This window comes from Talpa europaea (assembly GCF_964194135.1).
Source record: "Talpa europaea genome assembly, chromosome: 11".
Taxonomy (NCBI): domain Eukaryota; kingdom Metazoa; phylum Chordata; class Mammalia; order Eulipotyphla; family Talpidae; genus Talpa; species Talpa europaea.
Genome location: NC_140078.1, coordinates 43,953,530 through 43,972,281, shown reverse-complemented (window position 1 = coordinate 43,972,281; position 18,752 = coordinate 43,953,530). Strand labels below are relative to the sequence as shown.

The 18,752-nt window shown below is 41.8% G+C and overlaps 1 protein-coding gene across 1 annotated transcript in view; it reads right to left on the bottom strand.

Annotated features, from left to right (window-relative positions):
• Positions 1-10,129: 10,129 nt before the first annotated feature.
• The window catches only part of LOC311179351 (protein cordon-bleu-like), a gene marked incomplete at both ends in the record, with an annotated part of 31,029 nt that continues 22,406 nt past the window's right edge, over positions 10,130-18,752 (bottom strand). The window contains 4 exons of the mRNA XM_084246575.1: positions 10,130-10,495; positions 11,109-11,228; positions 12,092-13,935; positions 15,024-15,121. Of these exons, the coding sequence (XP_084102701.1) occupies positions 10,130-10,495; positions 11,109-11,228; positions 12,092-13,935; positions 15,024-15,121 (2,428 nt within the window). The remainder of the gene's footprint in view (positions 10,496-11,108; positions 11,229-12,091; positions 13,936-15,023; positions 15,122-18,752) is intronic.

The following is an 18,752-nucleotide window of genomic DNA, read 5'->3' as shown; positions in this document are numbered from 1 at the left end:
TTGAAGAAGCATTCCTTACTCCAGTATGTATTTTTGGCTCCCTTGTTGCAATTATTTCTGGGCTCTCAATTCTATGCCACTAGGCTGTATATTATACTGCTTTGATTATTACAGCTTTGCATACTGTTTGAATTCTGGAATTGTGATGTCACCATTCTCTCTTTTTTGTTAGGATTACTTTGGCTATTTGAGGTCTTTTGTGGTTAATGTGAATTTTGGTATTGTTTTAGGATTTTAAAGAATTCCATTGAAACCTTGGCAGGTACTATTCTCTTTTTTAGTCAAGTCATTATAATGTACACCCTCAACTAATAACAGGCTGTATGCCAATTATATCTCAATAAAACTAGAAAAAAATGACACTAATAAGGACATCATTTAGCAAAGTTATTGGAAAAAACACAGGAATGCAAGCAAAGTTCAGAGTCACACATTGCAGCCTGACTTTGCATGAATCTCATGAGAGCCTCCCTCACTTTGAGCTCCCCTCCTTCACTGGGAAAAAGGAGTGATGTCTGAGGTACTGACTTCCCTCCAGGGTGACTAGATGTTTCACTGCAGAGATGAGCAGAGGGGAGTCCTTGCCACATCACCACTATCATGTCACCATGCTTTCTAGTGCTTGGGTAGAGATGACAATTCTAAAAATGTTTTAGGATATGGCAGGAGATGGCTGCAGCAAACCTACATCACCTGAAACCTGGCAGTTGGGGAGATGCCACTTTTAGGAGATAGTTCCACATTGCTAAGGTAATCTTTCAGGGAATAAAAGGGGTAAGTGATGTTTGAACTACTGGAGACTTGGGAGGCAGGTTGATAAGATTAAAAATATTTAAGAGGGAAATTTGATGTAAAAAAGGAACTTGCTTAGACGATTCAACAAAAGAAAGCTTGGCAGTACAGTTAACCACAATGTAATAGAAACCACACTGATGGCCAATAGTGTCAACCCAGCTTAAGCCACATTGTTAAGAAACTGCTACATTGGTTGAGATGAGGGATCATTCTGCTGCTAAGTGTCTGCTTCCATGACTACTGGACCAGCACCAGTCTGTTTGTGACCCAATAAATATGTGCACAAAGGAGAGCACCTCCTTGACAAAGTGGGTACATTGCAGAGTGTCAGGAGGTGCTCTGGTGCCCCATAATTTAAGGCTTCTCCCATAAATCCCTATTTTTGTTATACAAGAAGAACATCAATAAAGGGAGAAAGCTTACAGTTTGCTAAGTTTTATTTTGCTTCCTTACTTGCCAAGGAGAATGATATTTACTTGGGGAAAAGTTAAATGAACAGTCTGCTAGGGAAATAGGGTTAAAAAGAATGAAGAAATTATCAGAGAGTTGTAGGATTGTCCATTTCAGTTCCCATCTTCCAGCCTAGACAGATTAGGCATTGGGGCACCAAACTACCAATAGAGTTAGACAAACCATAGTTAACTAATGGTGCAGATTTGGAACAGATGATAATAGAGGACTGGAGATGCATGAAACACATTTTCTTCTCCAGAGAAAAAGAAGGTGGTTTATTTTAAATTGAAATGGACTCTTGGCAAGATTGAATATGATTATGAAATACATACATTATGAGCACAAGGTTACCAAGTTGAGTGAGGCATTGGGTCTGGAGAGCCAGGGAATATATCAAAGAAAGAGTTCTCTCTCTCTTCTTCCAGTAAATGGTTGCTGAGCATCCCCAGAAACTGGTGTGCTGGACATGATGATGTGGTGGGGAGGCAAGCATTGCACAACAAGAACACTGATTGTACAGAAATGTGAGCTGTGATTTGCATTATGAAGGGAAATGATGTGAGGATCTACAGGGGAACATAATTTAGCCTCGAAAGTGAGCATTTGAGATAATCCAGGAGCACATCGGGTGAGGGGAAATTAGCTAATAAAACACAGGGAAACAGTTTTTCAGGAACAGGGCCTCAAGGAGGTCACTCCACAGGCGGCCTCTCACAATGGCTTCCTTGTGGTTATTTGGGAGATTTGTAATGGGCAGAAAGAACTCCCTGTATCTCTGAATTATTCCAATTTAACTTGAATACATCTAAGGCTTATATTAGGAGCAGCTAGAATCCAAGGTGATGGGATTATTGCTGACATTTAATTTTCATTTCTATTCCCCAGTCAGTGAAACTGGGATTTCTCTAATCTACAAGTCAAGACACTGAGGATTATAAGAAAATAAACTTGCTGCTGCTGTTGTTTTTCTGGTCTGGATTGGGGTCTCCTGGGTGTTAAGGGGAGAGTGTTGGGTCTAATAATTTCTACTGTCAACATCATGACACATGTGCAGTCTGAACCACTAAATCCCTGCCACAGGAGACAGTGCACAGCAGAAGGCCCAGCAGGGAGGGGGAGGCCTTGTGTGGTGCAGAGGGTTTCCCACCACTCTGCTCCCTACTTTCCACTTGTGAAATAGAAGCCTTTACATCCAGGATGGTAACAAAATTCATGCTAATCTATCACACATAAGGAAGAAGTCTTGGCAGTTTTTATAAAGTCCCTAGGTTTGTGAAAAGTTCCTGTGGGCATCAACAAATAACACACCTTTATGTGTTCTGACAGGACAGATAAATGCTCCCTTCAGCTTCTGTCTGGAGCAGCTACCACAGTTCTGGGTTTTGATGGGTTCTCAGGAAATGGCTGCAGGATGATGGCTGGACATGGGAATGTCTTCCATGTAAATGCAGATTATTAAAAGGGCACTCAGTGAACATTCCAGGCCCTCAGAAATTATGCCTTAAAACATAGTCAGAGAATTATGAAGGAGAATGAAGACTGAGTGGATGAAAGAGGTGAATACTGGGGGTAGTTTATACTCTATTCAGAGAGCACATGCTCTGAAGAAGGAACAACATGCTGCATACTCTTACTGAGCTAGAGGACAGAGAGAGAGACTGGCATTATTCTGACAACCACAAATACAAATGAGGAGAAAAATTCATTTTTAAGGTGATTGTTTCTTTTGGGTTCAATTCACCATTTCTAATTTTATCATAGACAGCATTGGTGTCAGTGTAAACTTCTGTATTAAGATAGGGTGACCACCCATCTGAGGTTAGGTAGATGGACACTACATTATGATAAAGGGGACAATACATCAGGAAGATATAACACTCATCAACATATACTCACCAAATGAAGGGGCACCAAAATATATTAGACAATTATTATCAGCTCTGAAAACAGATATTAAAGAAAAAATATATATAGTGGGAGACTTCAACACAGATCAATGAGACAAAAAATAAACAAAGACACTAGAGCCCTAAATTAAAAACAGAACACATGGACTTAACAGACATCTATAGGACATTGCACCCCCCAAAAATCCGAGTACATATTTTTCTCAAGTGCTCAAGGATCATTTTACAGAATTGATCACATACTGGGACATAAGACAAACATTAACACATACATGAAGATCAAAATCATTCCAACTATCTTCTCCAATCATAAAGGCATCAAGCTAGAAATAAATCATGAAAAGAAAATAAGGAACCCTCCCACTTCATGGAGATTAAAATCCACACTACTGGAAGACCACTGGACTACTGAGGCGATCAAAGAAGAAATTAAAAAAATACTTTGAATTGAATGACCAGAAGGACACCACTTTCCAGAATATATGGGATGCAGCAAAAGCAGTAATAAGAGGGAAATATATAGCAATACAGGCTCACATCAACAAACAAGAAAGAACTCAAAGAAACAACCTAATCTCACATCTCAAAGAACTAGAAAAAAGAACAACAAAAAAACCTCTAAAGCCAATAGAAAAAAGGAAATAATAAAAATCAAAGCAGAAATAAATGAATTAGAAATTAAAAAACAATTCAAAAGATCAATGAAAACAAAAGTTGGTTCTTTGAAAAAATAAACAAAATAGACAAACCTCTAGCAAGGCTCACAACGAAAAAACAGGAGAAAACACATATAAATAGGATTATAAATGAAAGAGGAGAAATCCCAACAGACTCAGTAGAAATCAAAAGAATAATCAGAGATTACTATGAACACTTATACGCAAACAAATTCAATAACCTAGAAGAGACAAATTCCTAGAATGATATAATCATCCAAAGCTGGACAAAGAAGAAATAGAACAACAAAACAGACCAATTACAAGCAGCAAAATTGAAGCAGTAACAAAGCACTCCCCAAAAACAAAAGCCCAGGCCCAGACGACTTCACAAATAAATTCTACCAAATGTTCAGCAGTGAATTAGTGCCTATCCTACACAAACTCTTTCAGAAAATTGAAAAAGAAGGAATAATACCAAATACGTTCTATGAAAGCCAACACGAATACCAAATAGTGTAATATTAGTATTAATGTAATATTAATAATACTGGTATTAATACTAATACTAATATTAGTATTACATTAATACCAAGACCCAACAAAGACAGCACAAAAAAAGAAAACTACAGGCCAATCTCCCTAGTGAACACTGATGCAAAAATCCTTAACAAAATCCTTGCCAAAAGAATCCAACAATGCATCATCCATAAGATAATTCACCACGACCAAGTAGGATTTATTCCAGGGACACAAGGATGGTTCAACATCCAAAAATCAATCAATGTAATCCAACACATCAACAAAAAGAAATATAAAACCATGTGATAATACTCATAGATGCTGAGAAAGCATTCCACAAAGTACAACACCCATTTATGGTAAAGGCCCTTGAAATTCTTGGGATACAAGGGACATACCTCAATATCATAAAGGCCATATATGACAAGCCCACAACCAATATCATTCTCAATGGTGAAAAGCTGAAAGCATTTCCATTAAGATCAGGAACAAGACGAGGATGTCCACTCTCACCACTGCTTTTCAACATAATACTGGAAGTACTAGCCAGAACAATAAGACAAGAGAAAGGCATACAAGGAATCCAAATAGGCAAGGAAGAAGTCAAGCTATCACTATTTGTGGATGATATGATAATATACATAGAGAACCCCAAAAACTCCACAGAAAAACTAATTCAACTAATCAATCAGTTTAGTAAAGTAGCAGGATACAAAATCAACACAAAAAAATCAGTAGCCTTCCTATACACAAACAATAAATCTGAAGAAGAAGAAATCAAGAAAACCATTCCTTTTATTATTGAAACAACAACAAAAAAATCAAATACTTGGGAATAAACCTAACAAAGGAAGTACAAAGGACCTATACAAAGAAAACTATAAAACACTGTTAAAAGAAATAGAAGTAGGCACAAAGAAATGGAAAGACATCCCCTGCTCATGTATCAGAAGAATAAACATTATCAAAATGGCCATCCAACCAAAAGCAATATACAGATTCAATGCTATTCCAATTAAAATTTCGATGTCATTCTTCAAATAAATAGAAAAAAAATATTGATGAAATTCATATGGAGCCACCAAAAACCCCGAAGAGCCAAAACCCTCTTGAAAAAAAAAGAAGGGAATGAAAGCATCACTTGCCCAGATTTCAAACTATACTACAAAGCCATAATAATCAAAACTGCACAATATTGGAATAAGCACACACGGACCATTGGAACCAAACAGAAAACCCAGAAATAAACCCACAGATTTATGGTCAACTAATTTTGACAAAGGAGCAAAGAATATGCATTGGAGCAAAGAAAGTCTGTTCAATAAATGGTGCTGGGAAAACTGGGTCGCTACATGCAAAAGAATGAAGCTTGACTACTACCTCATACCATGCACAAAAACCAACTCAAAATGGATTAAAGAACTAGACATAAGACCTGAAACCATAAAATAAATAGAAGGTAATATAGGCAAAACACTACATGACATGCACCTCAAAGACATCTTTACAGACACATCACCCAAAGCAGTGATAGTAAAAGGCAAAGATAAACAGCTCGGACTACATCAAATTGAAGAGCTTCTGCACAGCAAAAGAGACAATAACAAAAACAAAGAGAAACCCCACCAACTGGGAGAAAATTTTTGCACACAACACTAATGATAAAGCACTGATCACAAAAATCCACAAAGAGCTGATGAGACTCAACAATAACAAAGAAAATAATCCAGTCAAAAAATGGGCAGAAGAGCTAAAAAGAAACTTCTCCAGAGAGGAAATGCAAATGGCCAATAGGCATATGAAAAAATGTTCAGCATCACTTGTAATCAGGGAAATGCAAATCAAAACTACCATGAGATACCATCTTACACCAGTGAGAATGGCACATATTAAAAAAACTAGCAACAACAAATGTTGGCGAGGATGTGGAGAAAAAGGAACTCTCCTGCACTGTTGGTGGGAGTGCAAAATGGTCCAACCACTATGGAGAGCTGTGTGGAGATTTCTGGACCTACTAAACATAGAGCTTCCATATGATCCAGCAATTCCACTCCTAGGTATTTACCCAAAGGACACAGAAACATCAATTCCAAAGAGCACCTGCACCCCTATGTTTATAGCAGCACTATTTACAATAGCTAAGCTTTGGAAACAACCCAAATGTCCAAAAATAGATGACTGGATCAAGAAGATGTGGTACATATACACCATGGAATATTGCTCAGCATTCAAAAAAAGATAAACACATGCAATTTGCAGCAACATGGATGGCTCTGAAAGGGATCATGCTCAGCGAAATAAACCAGAAAGAATAAGAAAAATACCGATGGTCTCACTAATAGCAGGAATCTAGAAAACCTAAATAAGGGACCAGGAAAAAGAATAACTATAAGAAAGAAAAAGTCAAAATCAACAAACAATGGAAACCAGAAACACACTATGGGGGGGGGGCGGAGAAAGGAGAGATTGGGTTCAAAATAAGAGGGGTGCAATTGCATGGGGAATACAGAAATAAAAAAATTTTAAAATTAAAAAAGTCATAAGAGACAAAGCTCAGTGATTTGAGGTTCAAGTACTATAACATATACCAAAGTACAATTGTCACACAGTTAACAGAGACCTTCATACTATGCTACATGCCGAGCAGAGTGCCATCTCTTCAGGCATCTAAGGAAAATATACAGTCAATCCTTACTGTTTGATTTGCAATTGTGTCCCTTGGCACCACAGTTCTACTGTTACACTCAAATAAAGATAGTCAGACATTTGAAAATGAAGTCAATATACACCTTCATGGGAATAAATCACTTGTTCCAAGTGTGACCTGGCCCAGCCTCATGTGTCCCTGATAGAGGCTGATCATCTGTTCAGCTGCTTAAGAAAAAAGGACCATTCAGTGTCCTAAAAAGTAGGTTTCACATGATCCTAAGTGCAGGCTGGGACTGGGAGGGGAAGTCCCATGGTCAGTGGGTAGAGTAGCAATATGTTTCTATATATGCAGCCTTGAGGCATTCTTGTAGGATGTGTTACATATGAGAAGGGTAGTGATAAAGAAGAGAAGGAACATGATCTTCAGTGTCACACTCATCCTGGTGATCAGGGCCTATCTCTCAGCACACACACATCATGAGCCTGTTCAGGGCATCCAGCCTCTGATGTGCCACTGGAATATTTACAGCCTATACTACCCAAGATGGATAAGGCAGGTCACAGTATTTAGACCACTCTGAGAAATAATACAAACTTGGGCTTCTGAATGCATTTGAAGCAGCTGAAATAATGTTGAGATTGTGCGAAACAACAGCCTGCCCTTGGGACAGTCAGAACTGGACAGCGAGAAGCCTGTTCCCACAGCCATGTTACTCCTGCACTCTCCACTGCCCTCAAGTATCTCCCTATTTTCTTCCTCATAGCACAGCGTCCTCCAATCTTTTAGACAATTCTCAAACTTGCTTTTTATTTCTTTCTGAAAGACAGGAGAAAGGAGAGGAGAGTAGGGGAGGGCAGGGGAGGGGAGGGGAGGGGAGGGGAGGGGAGGGGAGGAGAAATTCCGAAGTGTACCATGTCCTGTAGCACTTTTCATTTCTCTGATCCTGGGTGTCTCACAACTCCCGAAAGATTGGGAAAGTAATATTTATTTTGAAAGATGCAAAAATCAGTCAACAAGATGATGTATATAACATCCAGTGTTATTCAAAATACATCAAAAGCTCAGGTGAGATAATTTTGTGAAACTTGAATGTAGAGTCAGTTACTTTGTAAATATTTGATGACTGTGGATATTTAGGCTCAAAACTCCCAATATCTGATTCAGGATGTAGATATGCAATGGATTTTGCTTTGCGAAATACTATTTTAGAGACTCACAAATGTACCAGGGACTAGACAAGACCATCAAGACTGACAACTGACTGCATTGGGGACAACTGGAGAACGGCTTTTAAATAACTGCATTTTAAATTTGATGTTGTGACACATTTAGAAGAAAGAGACTGAGGGTTTAACTTCTTAGGGCTATTGTCCTAAGAATTCATATGGTTTTATTTTTATGACTCATTCTAATTTTTTCACTTTCTAATTCTACATAAAATAAGTACTTGGACTCAATATATAAATTCCATGAAAAAAGTATATAGAAAACGAAGAGATCTTCAAAAACTTTTAACTGTTCCCTCTTAAGGAAAGAGTGTGAAATATGCCACTGCTCCTTGCCTTTTTGGTCAGGGATGTTTTCTTATTCCAGCGTCTGAGGTGGTGCTGGCTTTCAGTGAAAATGGCTGGCAACTTCCCTATGTGATGTTTATGGTCCCTCCTCCCAGAGCCACACTAGGAATCCTCACTCTCACACTCAGACAAGCTCTGAGGGCTGATCCAAGAGTTTTGACAATGGCCCTGGGGGTAGCTTCAAGCTGTTTTATAGTAAGGTGACACAGCTGGGTATCCCTGGGCCTCCTAGGGGCCTGCCCTTCAGGGCCTCACTGCCAGCAGGGATATGGGCTTCTCTTCTCCTGTACTGTACAGGCTCCTGAGTCAAACAGGAGAGCCAGCTGCCTATTCATGGTCTCTGTACCCCTGAACACATGTGGCCCATGGTCCAGGGGTGCCCTGCTTCCCCAGAAGAGTGTAGAGCAGAGCAGAGCAGTTACCACTTACAAGCACTTTCTGTACTCAGACTAACTCTGAGTCCAGCTGGTGTAAGACCACATTACTCAGATTGTCTGAGACTTTTAACTTTGCTTATAAAATGAGGATCTTCTTAGCACTGGCTTCTTGAGGTACACATGAAAACTAAGTTCAGGATCTCGAAATTATAATATTAGTGTAACTCCCCATTCCCACAAGAAATGGACTAGGAGAGATCATCAACCCTTGTACCTACAGGAGCACTTTTGTGTTGGCTCTCAGTAGCCAAGCAACCTCAGCCTTCTTTTAAAATGGGGTCTCTAGGATCAAAAAATCCATTTCTTTCAGGGATGAGGAAGGTGACAAACATGTAGACCAGCAGAAGAACATGCAGAAGTAGAAACTGCAGAATCAGAAAGCATGTGATCTGCTTAAGGGGTTTCCAACTGAACATTTTGCTGGCAAACAAATAGGAGGGAGAGGTAGAGGGGGAAGAAAGAAGAGGAAAAGAAGACAAAGACCCAAGCTGGCAGCCTCCACTTGGGTTGAGGTCCTGAGGGTGGGCGAAATGTGCCCTTTAGGACACATCACAGACCATTGTGCAGCTTATCCCTGGACATCAGTGTTGGGTGGTGGGAATGTTTTCAGGGTTTGGGAATGTGGTGCAGACCTCCCTTCATCCCTGGGAGCTCACAGGGGCCTGCACGAGTGAGCATCGCTCTGGGGTAATGTGTGGACATGCCATTGTAAGCAGCATTCTCAAATTTCATTGTGCTTCTGTTAGGGGGAAAGGATGTTCTGTGCAAACCCCATATAGGCTTTGTGGACTCCACCCCAACTCCATCAAGACCCTGGGAACTACAAATCCCATGATCACCAAAGGGAGGGTTGCGAGGAGCTGAGGGAGGAGTTAAGCAGCTATGTTTTCTGTTTGGGGATATAATCATCCATGTGAGCCGGGGTCGCCCTCTTGGCCCCATGGTGCTTATTTTTTCACCAGTTCTCAGTGGGTGACTGGGATTCCAGGTCAGCAGAATGGGTAGGACGCATTCACAAATTTATCTCCCTCTTTTTCTCCGAGTTATTCTTTTCCCCCATTTCCCCTTTCCTTGTAAATAAACCTTTTTATTAACCTTTTGTGTGTGCCTGCAATTTAGCATTAATAAATCCCCTTTAAGCACACAGGTGAGGACCCACAGTCAGGTAACCTGTTTCATATTGGGGTTGCCCTGTAACACTTCCACACCAACCCCCAAACTCAACCCCCATCATCACCTTTCTCAATCTTGCGGCTCCCGTGCCTGAGCGGATGGCATCCATCAACGCCTGCCTGGCATCTGTTAGGTCGCTGGGAGGGCCTGCACTGGCACTGAATGCCGTCCTGGACAAAGAGGGAACCCCAGTGGCTGGAGGGGGTGGAGGTGGCAATGGAGGGTGAGGTTGAACACCAAGGTCCTCTAGCCCAAGGGATTCTGCCCCTTGTGAAGACAGTGAGGCATCGCGGAAGCTCCGGAGTTCTTCAGAGGCAGAGGATAACACCTAGCAACAAGATGGTTAAATGACAGCATTCCCTAAGATCTTTGCGCCAACCATCCCCAAACTCTCTGGCAGCTAGCCATCCTAGAGAGAGGATTTGGTGGTCTGTCTTATTTCCACTCAAGTTGGCAAGTGAGGGCACACTGGAAGCTACACAAGCCAATCTGAGCAATGTTGGGTGGGACACACTCTCAATTCAGCAGTTAAGACACCTGTTACTTGGTTTCTCCGATTCCGTGTATGGAAGCTGATTCCATGGTCCTCCAAACTTAGTCCATGTAGGCTCAGAGTTTGAGCAAAACACACTAGAGGATGTAGAACTTCCTTCCAGGGGGCAGATGGTTCTGTTCCTAGCTGTTGAGTCCTCTAAGCCCCAAAGCCATGCTGGTGTACTGGGAATTTGGGAGAGTTCTTAGCTTTAGGTGTGCAGATAGGAAAGGGAGGAAGGCTCTGGGGCTCTCACTTCTCCAGTGCAATGGCCGCCCATCAATGCCTTTCCCTGGGGTAGGTCTGGCCGCTCCTATGTAGGTTTCCCCACCTATTTAAGAATTGGACATTTGGCTAGGAGTAGGGGGTGTGTGTGAAGCCATCCCACTTTGGAAAGGCCCTCTCTTACCTTGCGCAGGCTGCTGGCACCCCTGTGTCCTCGGATTGCTGCCAGCAGTGCTGAGCGTTCACTCTCTGACTCTGGGTAGGACGGTTCCTTCGACCCTCTCCCTGATGTGTGTTCTGCTGTCTAGAATATTAACAGAGTCAACACATTTCACACAGAAGTTGGAGAAATGTGGCGAGGCAGTACAAAAGAAAACTGTACCTAATAGTAGGGATCTACAGGATCAATTTTATTGTCCCTATTAGAAAGCAGAATTGTCAATTAAGGTCTTGTTGAATTTATAATGTACAAAATCAAATGTTATATATGTGGATTAGCATTGGACAATGGCCTCTTAATTCCAAGTCACTCCTGTTACTCATCCTTGCTTTCTGGAGTTGATACGGGCTTTTAGGTACCACAGATGGGGATGAGACCCTGAGACCCCAGCACCCAGAAGTGTGACTTTGGGGTCTATCACTTGAACTCTTGGTGGCTGTGCCTCATCTAAAAAATGGAGGAGACTCTCCTAATTCTCAGTTTTGGTGTGGCAATTAAATGAGATACAATGGCAATGTGCTAAGTATCTAGATAAGGGTAGAAAGGATTATAAATTTTTCCTGTTGTTACTGAGGTGTGACTGGGATATAGGTAAGGTGTGGTCCTGACCTGATTCTTCATTGACCATGTCCCCTATTCAAGGACCAGCTATGGACAGTCCAACCCTGAACTGTCCTCCCCACTTCTCTGGGCCCAAGTATGGCTGAAAGATAGTGGTGATATCTTTCTCCAGGCAGCCAGGAGCTTAAAGGTAGTGGTTATGAGCCCAGAAACATGTGTTTCCATTCACATACTTCACAGACAGTAAGACAGAGTCCTGCTTAAAATGAAATCTGTCACCCTCATTTACATCCTTGCCCTTTGACCCTTCAATGCTATCTTAAGAATCTAGGTCTGGAACACCTAGGAGTATCTACACCCTAAAGGCATGTGCTTGCCATGTATACCTTTCGAAGTTTGTCCTTCCCTCCTGCTGAATGGATAGCTTCCATCAAGGCACTGTGCAGGGATGTGTCTTTGGGTGCTGGCCTCTGGACAACGGGTTTGAATTTTTTCTTTGGCCCAAAGATGCTGGATGGTAAGGTACCATCATTTTCACATGATGTGTCTTGTTTATCATCTTGTTCAAGAGGCTCCCGTCCAGCATGGCCATTTGTGCTGGACACTGATGGGGATTTAGGAGACTCATTGTGGATGGGAACCCACCTGGTACCATTCACTTGAGCCTTGCCAGGATTCTGATCATCTCCTGAGTGAGAAGCAGGGGGATTTGTGCTGTCCAGCATGTACTTGGGGTAAGAGGCTGAGCTTGTATTGGGGTTACTTGTATTTTGCTTCCCACTGAAATCACAGCTCTGTCCCATAGAAACATGACCCCTCTGGGAAGATGTAACTGATGGGACATAGGCTCTTCTTTGGGTGTCAGCAGGACTCTCTTGAGTAGACAACTTTCTGTAAAAACTGCAGGCTTCTTTTCTGGGTAGGATACCTACTGCCAATTCTTCCCTGTTGGTATTGGGAAGGTGGCCACAGGGTGACTCTGCACTGTGTTTATGTAGAGATGGGCTGCTGGTCACACCATCTTTCACAGCCTCAGGTTGCCCCTTTAGTGCTGGTTCTCTGCCTTCAATGGGCTTCCCAGCATTATCATACTTCCTTACCACACTGGCAGAGGCTTTGGGGGGCCCTATCCGCTTGGAAATGGCAGAGGCCACATATTGACTGGATGTCCTTCTCTGGGGCTTGAGAAATGGGACTTCTGTGACATTAGCTGCTGGAACTTTCATGTGGCAAGTGGCTGCCATGTGTGGCTGGTGACTTCTCTCCTCTAGATGTTTTCCATTTTCATGGTGGGTCAGCTGCTGCTGGGGCACCATCACTTTGGGTTCTGGGGAGGTGGGCTCTGCTCTGAGTCTGCTTTGTTGTGATTTCTCTGGTGTGGTGGGGGGACATGTGGGGGTCCTCTTAGCTGAGCACTCTGTGAGTTGACAATTTTTTTCCACAGAGTTGGACCTCCAGAATTCCTTGATTTTTCCAATGGATTGGGTTTCTGCTTCCAGAGCAGGTGACGTCATGGCAAAGGTCTTGCACCCACTGGTGTGGGGACTCACTAGGTTCCCCAGCTCATCAATCTTGATGGCTCCTGTTGAGAGGGATACTCCTCTATCATAGCACTTCATCTCTGGTTTTGGAGGAACAATTTTATATGTTGTGAGGCCATATTTAAGTCCGTAACTTCCCCCTGGGCTTTGGCCCCTATGCCAAGATGATGCTGAGACATTGTTGTTATTATCACCTTCTTCCCTCACTGGTTGTGAACTTGCTATCTCCACAGCCTGCGTCTTCCCTCTGTGGGCAGAGCCTGGGTCCTGGCTTTGCTCCTTTGTATTCTGTTTGGAAGCAGAAGTCACTCCAAGCTCCATTTTAATCAGATTCACATCTTTATGGGTGTTGGGTAAGGACAACTTGATTTCCTTTCCCATGTGATGGGAAGGGGCAGAAGGAGATACTTCTACCCTCTTTCTTTCAGGTTGCTGGCTGCGCTCAGTCTGGTAGGAAGGCTTGGGGGCTCCCCTGGTTACACTGCCCAGGTCAAAACAACCAGCATTGTTGTTTTTATTGGATAACAACCCTGAGTCCATGGGGTCATCTAAAACTTCCCCTATGAATGTGACTGGGATTGCATCCACATCATTCTTGGGGATTATGGCCTCCAGAGTACAGCGACTGGACGCACCGTTTATGTTGCTGGCTAGAGAACTGGTGTCTGTTTCATAACTTTCTTCCATTTCTGCAAAGAAATCCAAACACAGGTCACAGGTTGGCACCACCTGTATGACTCCTACACCAACCACTTAGTGCAATCACACCCAGGCTTTGATTTCCCTGGGTGTAAGGGAAAGTTACTTTGTGTTAAGTTATTTACATACATTTTAAAGTTACATTTTCAGTTGTAATCTTCATATGCCTGGGGTCAGAGTCTCCACTCTCATTACTAAACAGAGAAATTGTCTGTGGGTCCATGATGTCTCAAGTAAGTTACTTAGGTACAGCATTCTGCCAACATCCTCCACTAAAAAAGTAATCTAAATCCAAGTCCTCTGGAAACACTGAGCATGAAACAGGAAGGGGAATTGGGGCTTGGATCTTGTCTTGCTCTTGTTCACCAGATGCAGTACAAACCAAACAGGATAATGCCCCCTCACTGTAACTTCTTAAGAGACATGTAACCAAATCTGGTACACCTCAGAAGTAAATGAAACAGTAGGACAGGCAGGTAGAGGTAAGGACACAGAATGGCTGATTTAGATTTTTCAACTCTGCTAGCATATATCCTAGGACAGAAAACTGAATAACAAATCAGGCAAAACCCTTCATCAGTTCTATGGTATGCTTCCTCCTTCTTGTTTAATTTTTGATTAAGTGACAGCCAATGTACATAGAATAATAGTGCAATGAGATGTCCACCATAAAAGGCTCACTCCTGTTGAGAGATACACCAAATATTAACAAGTGAAAGGATGGAAGAAACCTGTTTATCTTTGTCACTCAATGTTTCCTTAACTCATTTTGGTGCTGGAGGACTTTTGTTCCATAATGTGTTTATAAGATTATTAAAAGTGGACAATCAGGATTGTTCAGGGCAGGTTTCCAGCAGTTGCCTCTAAGTCTCTTAAGTGCTGTTGGTAGCCCCAGCAAATCTGGTGCCAGGAACTCTGTGCACTTGTGTGCTTGCCCTCAAATCCAGGCTTTCTCCAACCTGAACTGCAATTCCTTCTGTAGACCTCTTCCTCAAGTGGCTATGCAACATGTGGGAAAAGAAGACTTTCCAAGTCTACTGCCACAGTAGTATCACAGCACAGGGAAGCTAGTTCTCACCTTCTAGGTCTTCATCAAGCTCTGCAAGTGCCTTCTGGAACTGTACATTAATAAACAGGTCTTCATCACCATCTGAGGCTCTAACAGCTTTTTCGGTTCTGGGGAGTACCAAAGAGAAAGGAAGAACATTCATTTTCCTTATTATTCAATTAATATTTTTAGAAAATATCTGGGGAGGGTACAACTCATTTTCAAATTCATGAAGTTCAAATTCACTGCATCACCATCATTCTTGGGACTGAATGAAACAGATGGGAAATGCGTGATGTGTATGATGGATATGGTGCATTTGTGTGTGTGTGTAGTTTATGAAGTATGTTGTATATGTGGTACAGTCATGTGAGTGTGCAAATATAATGTGCTTGTGTGTGGTGTATGTGCATGGAGTGTGCGGTGTATGTAAAATGTGTGAGTATGTGTGCATGCATGTGGTATTTGTGGGTGGGTGGACTGTGTACAGCAAGACTGTGTGTGTGTGTGTTATGCATGTGTGTAGTGTGTGTGGAGTATGTAGAATGAGTGTGTATTTGTGCATGGTGTACAACAATGATGATGATAGTAACAAACATTAAAAGATCAGTGACAGTAATAACAGTCTCCACTCTTGGCCTCAGGAGAAAGCTGCTAACAGCACGGTGTTCCTCTGTGCCAGGTATATCCATCATGCCAGTGATCTAACAAAGCTCTTTGGAACAGGTTATTTTATAACCTCATAAGCAACTTATAAGGCAGGTAGTGTTTCTATCTTCTGCATAGACAGGCAACTGTACTAAGAGACTCAGGCCCCATTCCAGGTCCCATGGGCTCCAAACTTCAGTATGGAGCCAGGTGAGAAATGACCATACCCAGTGCTCAGAGCACAATATGGTCCTGTACCTGGAGTGGGACTGGGGACTTGGGGAGTGGAAAGATGATGTCAGTCTGTCTGATCAGGAAAGCCAGATGTTGCCTTATCTGCCTCACTGGGACAACAGCATCCATGAATGAACTGCTGCCAAAGCAATTTAAAATTGTCTTTTGCAGATTCTGTTTTCTTGTGCAGAAAAAAGAGACAGGCATGTAGTGACTATATGTAGTGAAAGCTATAGTTTTTCTTCACTAATTGTTAAAATTGAGGCCCAATTTCCATCATTAATGGGTAATGATGTATTAAACATGCTTTGCACAATCCTCATTTACACAGCAAATCTTGTATTCTGATAAATGAGTTTTTCTTTTTTTTTTTAAAGATTTATTTATTTTTATACAAGAGTTGGGGTACAAGCCAGAGGCACGTGAGGGTAAGAGGATTCACCCGAGACAGAGCAGGGAGCAGAACAGGCAGATGGACCGAAATATATTGCTGAGGGGAGCAGTGGGCACGACAGGAGAGGTCTGCCACGCCATGTGGGAATCTCCCTGGCTGGCCGGGAATCAAACCTGCACTGCAGAGGCTGCGGACAGCTTCACTGGGCTGCACTCAACCCGCTGCACCACCAGGGAAGCCCTAAATGAGTTTTCCTTACACGGTGACTATGTCTTTCAGGGAGCCAGGAAGCGGCTTCCAAATTATTCTCAGCTGATGGTTGGAGATGTTTGTGTATGACAAAGAATAAGGACCACATACGTGCAAGTATGTCCTATTGCTTTTGCCTTGGACTTTCATTATCTGAACGTATTTTACTAAAGTTGTGTTTCTCTTTTATAGAATGTTTATTGGAGAGATAAACAAGGGTGAAACAGAATTTTATTTAAGATTACTTAAATTAATGTGTTTAAAATTTAGGAAAAAATGACAGTGATATATATTTCCATTTGAAATAAAAAGCATCATACTTTTCTTGCTCTTAATTTAGGATGCTTAAAATCCAGTCAAATAAAACTGTACATACATATTTATTTCAGAGTGTATGTCTCTATTTCAAGGTATTCCAAAAAAACTTTGCTCTATGAGAATAGAAGTGATACTGATAAGAATTAAAAACTGAAGGTTGAGCGGTTGAGCGCTGGGTTGCGAAGCCGCCGGCAGCCTGTACTGTGCGGGTTGATCCCTGGCCGCCGGGTGAGGGTCCCACATGGCGCGCAGACCTCTCCTGCCACCCGCTGCTCCCCTAGGCAGTGTACTTTGGTCCTTCTGCCTGTTCTGCTCCCTATTCTGGCTCTGGTGAATTTTCTCATCCTCCCGCACTTCTGACTGTTCCCAGTGCTTGTATAAATAAATAAATAAATAAATAAATAAATAAATAAATAAATAAATCTAAAAAAAAAAGAATTAAAAACTGAAAATGGTAAAAATTCCACTGGTGCTATGATTTTATAAAAAAAAATCATTCCATGCCAATGAAAATGCAACGAATCTGAGACTTGTTGCTACTGATTTTAAATGAAAAAATGACATGAAAATGTACATCTAAGAAAATTTTAAAATCCTTTTAATATTTTAAGATTAAGAACTTTGATTTATTATTCTTTCTTTTGAGAATTTAAGGATATAATCACACAGAAGAATAAATATAAACCCAACATTGCTTATTGTATTTACAGAAAAATCTCTAAAAGGTGTGGTTAAATACTTATCTAAATCACTATGTTGATTTCAAAGAGCGTCGAAATCACTTGGTTTTAGGAGTATGGAGTCTACCTAAAAATATAGGTCAATCAGCAAGTTTTGAAGAAATCAAGACATATAATTAGAGAGACTCTACCCACAATATGGCAGAATAGAGAGACTGGGGTCACTCTCTCCCTGAAAATAACTATAAATAATAGTATTTGCTCATAGGAAGAAACAGCTACTCTGTTCTGTCTATGGAGTCTCAGGACTTTTCCATGGAGATCTCAAGCTAAGGTGGTGGTTACTGAGGGGAAAGAGTGGGACCAAGCAAAGGGGAGCACGAGTAGGAGAGTAGATATTCCAGCTGGGAGGCAGAAGGGGTTGAGGGTCAATGCCCTGAGCCAGCACTGGCATTGTGAAATTCCCTGAGTACATTTGCGAACATGTCATGAGTGCACTGAGAACTCTGCAGGCCTCGGATATTGGGAACAACAAGGCTGGATGGGCACTGAAAACTCTCTCTTCAGACTTCTCTTGGAAAACATAAAAGAGATTGAGTGGAACTGACCTCTAAACAAAGCCCAATAGCAGAGATGAGGACTTATGAGATAATTCATGAATCCCTTGGGAAAGTTCACTAACTGTAGGCAGTTATACAGCCTCACAGAAATGGAAGCAGAGGGAGGGGTGGGGTGATAACACCCATTTTTAGTAATTACTGTGACAAGGCCACACACACCCAACCACCACACTCAGGTGCACTGCTATCTCCTAGCCAAGTACAACTTAGTTCCAGAGCATAAGCCTGGCATCTAGACCTATCTTCCTGCAATTGGGTACTCAAACTTCATAGATCACCACCCATAGCAGACAATAGCAGCAGGGAGATGGGGTGGGAAGGTAAGACTACAGAATATAGCTGTGAAATGAAAGGAGGTAGAGGTGACTAATACCACTCCTCAAACTGAGACTGAATATTAAAACCTGAGACTCCGCTCTTGCCCCCACCTCATGCCAAGGTATGCTAAGAAGAGGAACAAACAAAATAAATACCTGTGTCCCAATTGTGCACGTGTGTGCATGCACACAAACCCACAAATAGCAAATAAGGCAACACACATGCCTATGCAACGAGGAACATCTGAACAAAAGATGGAAAAGCAAAAGGAGAAGAACAGAAAGTCCTGGGACAATGT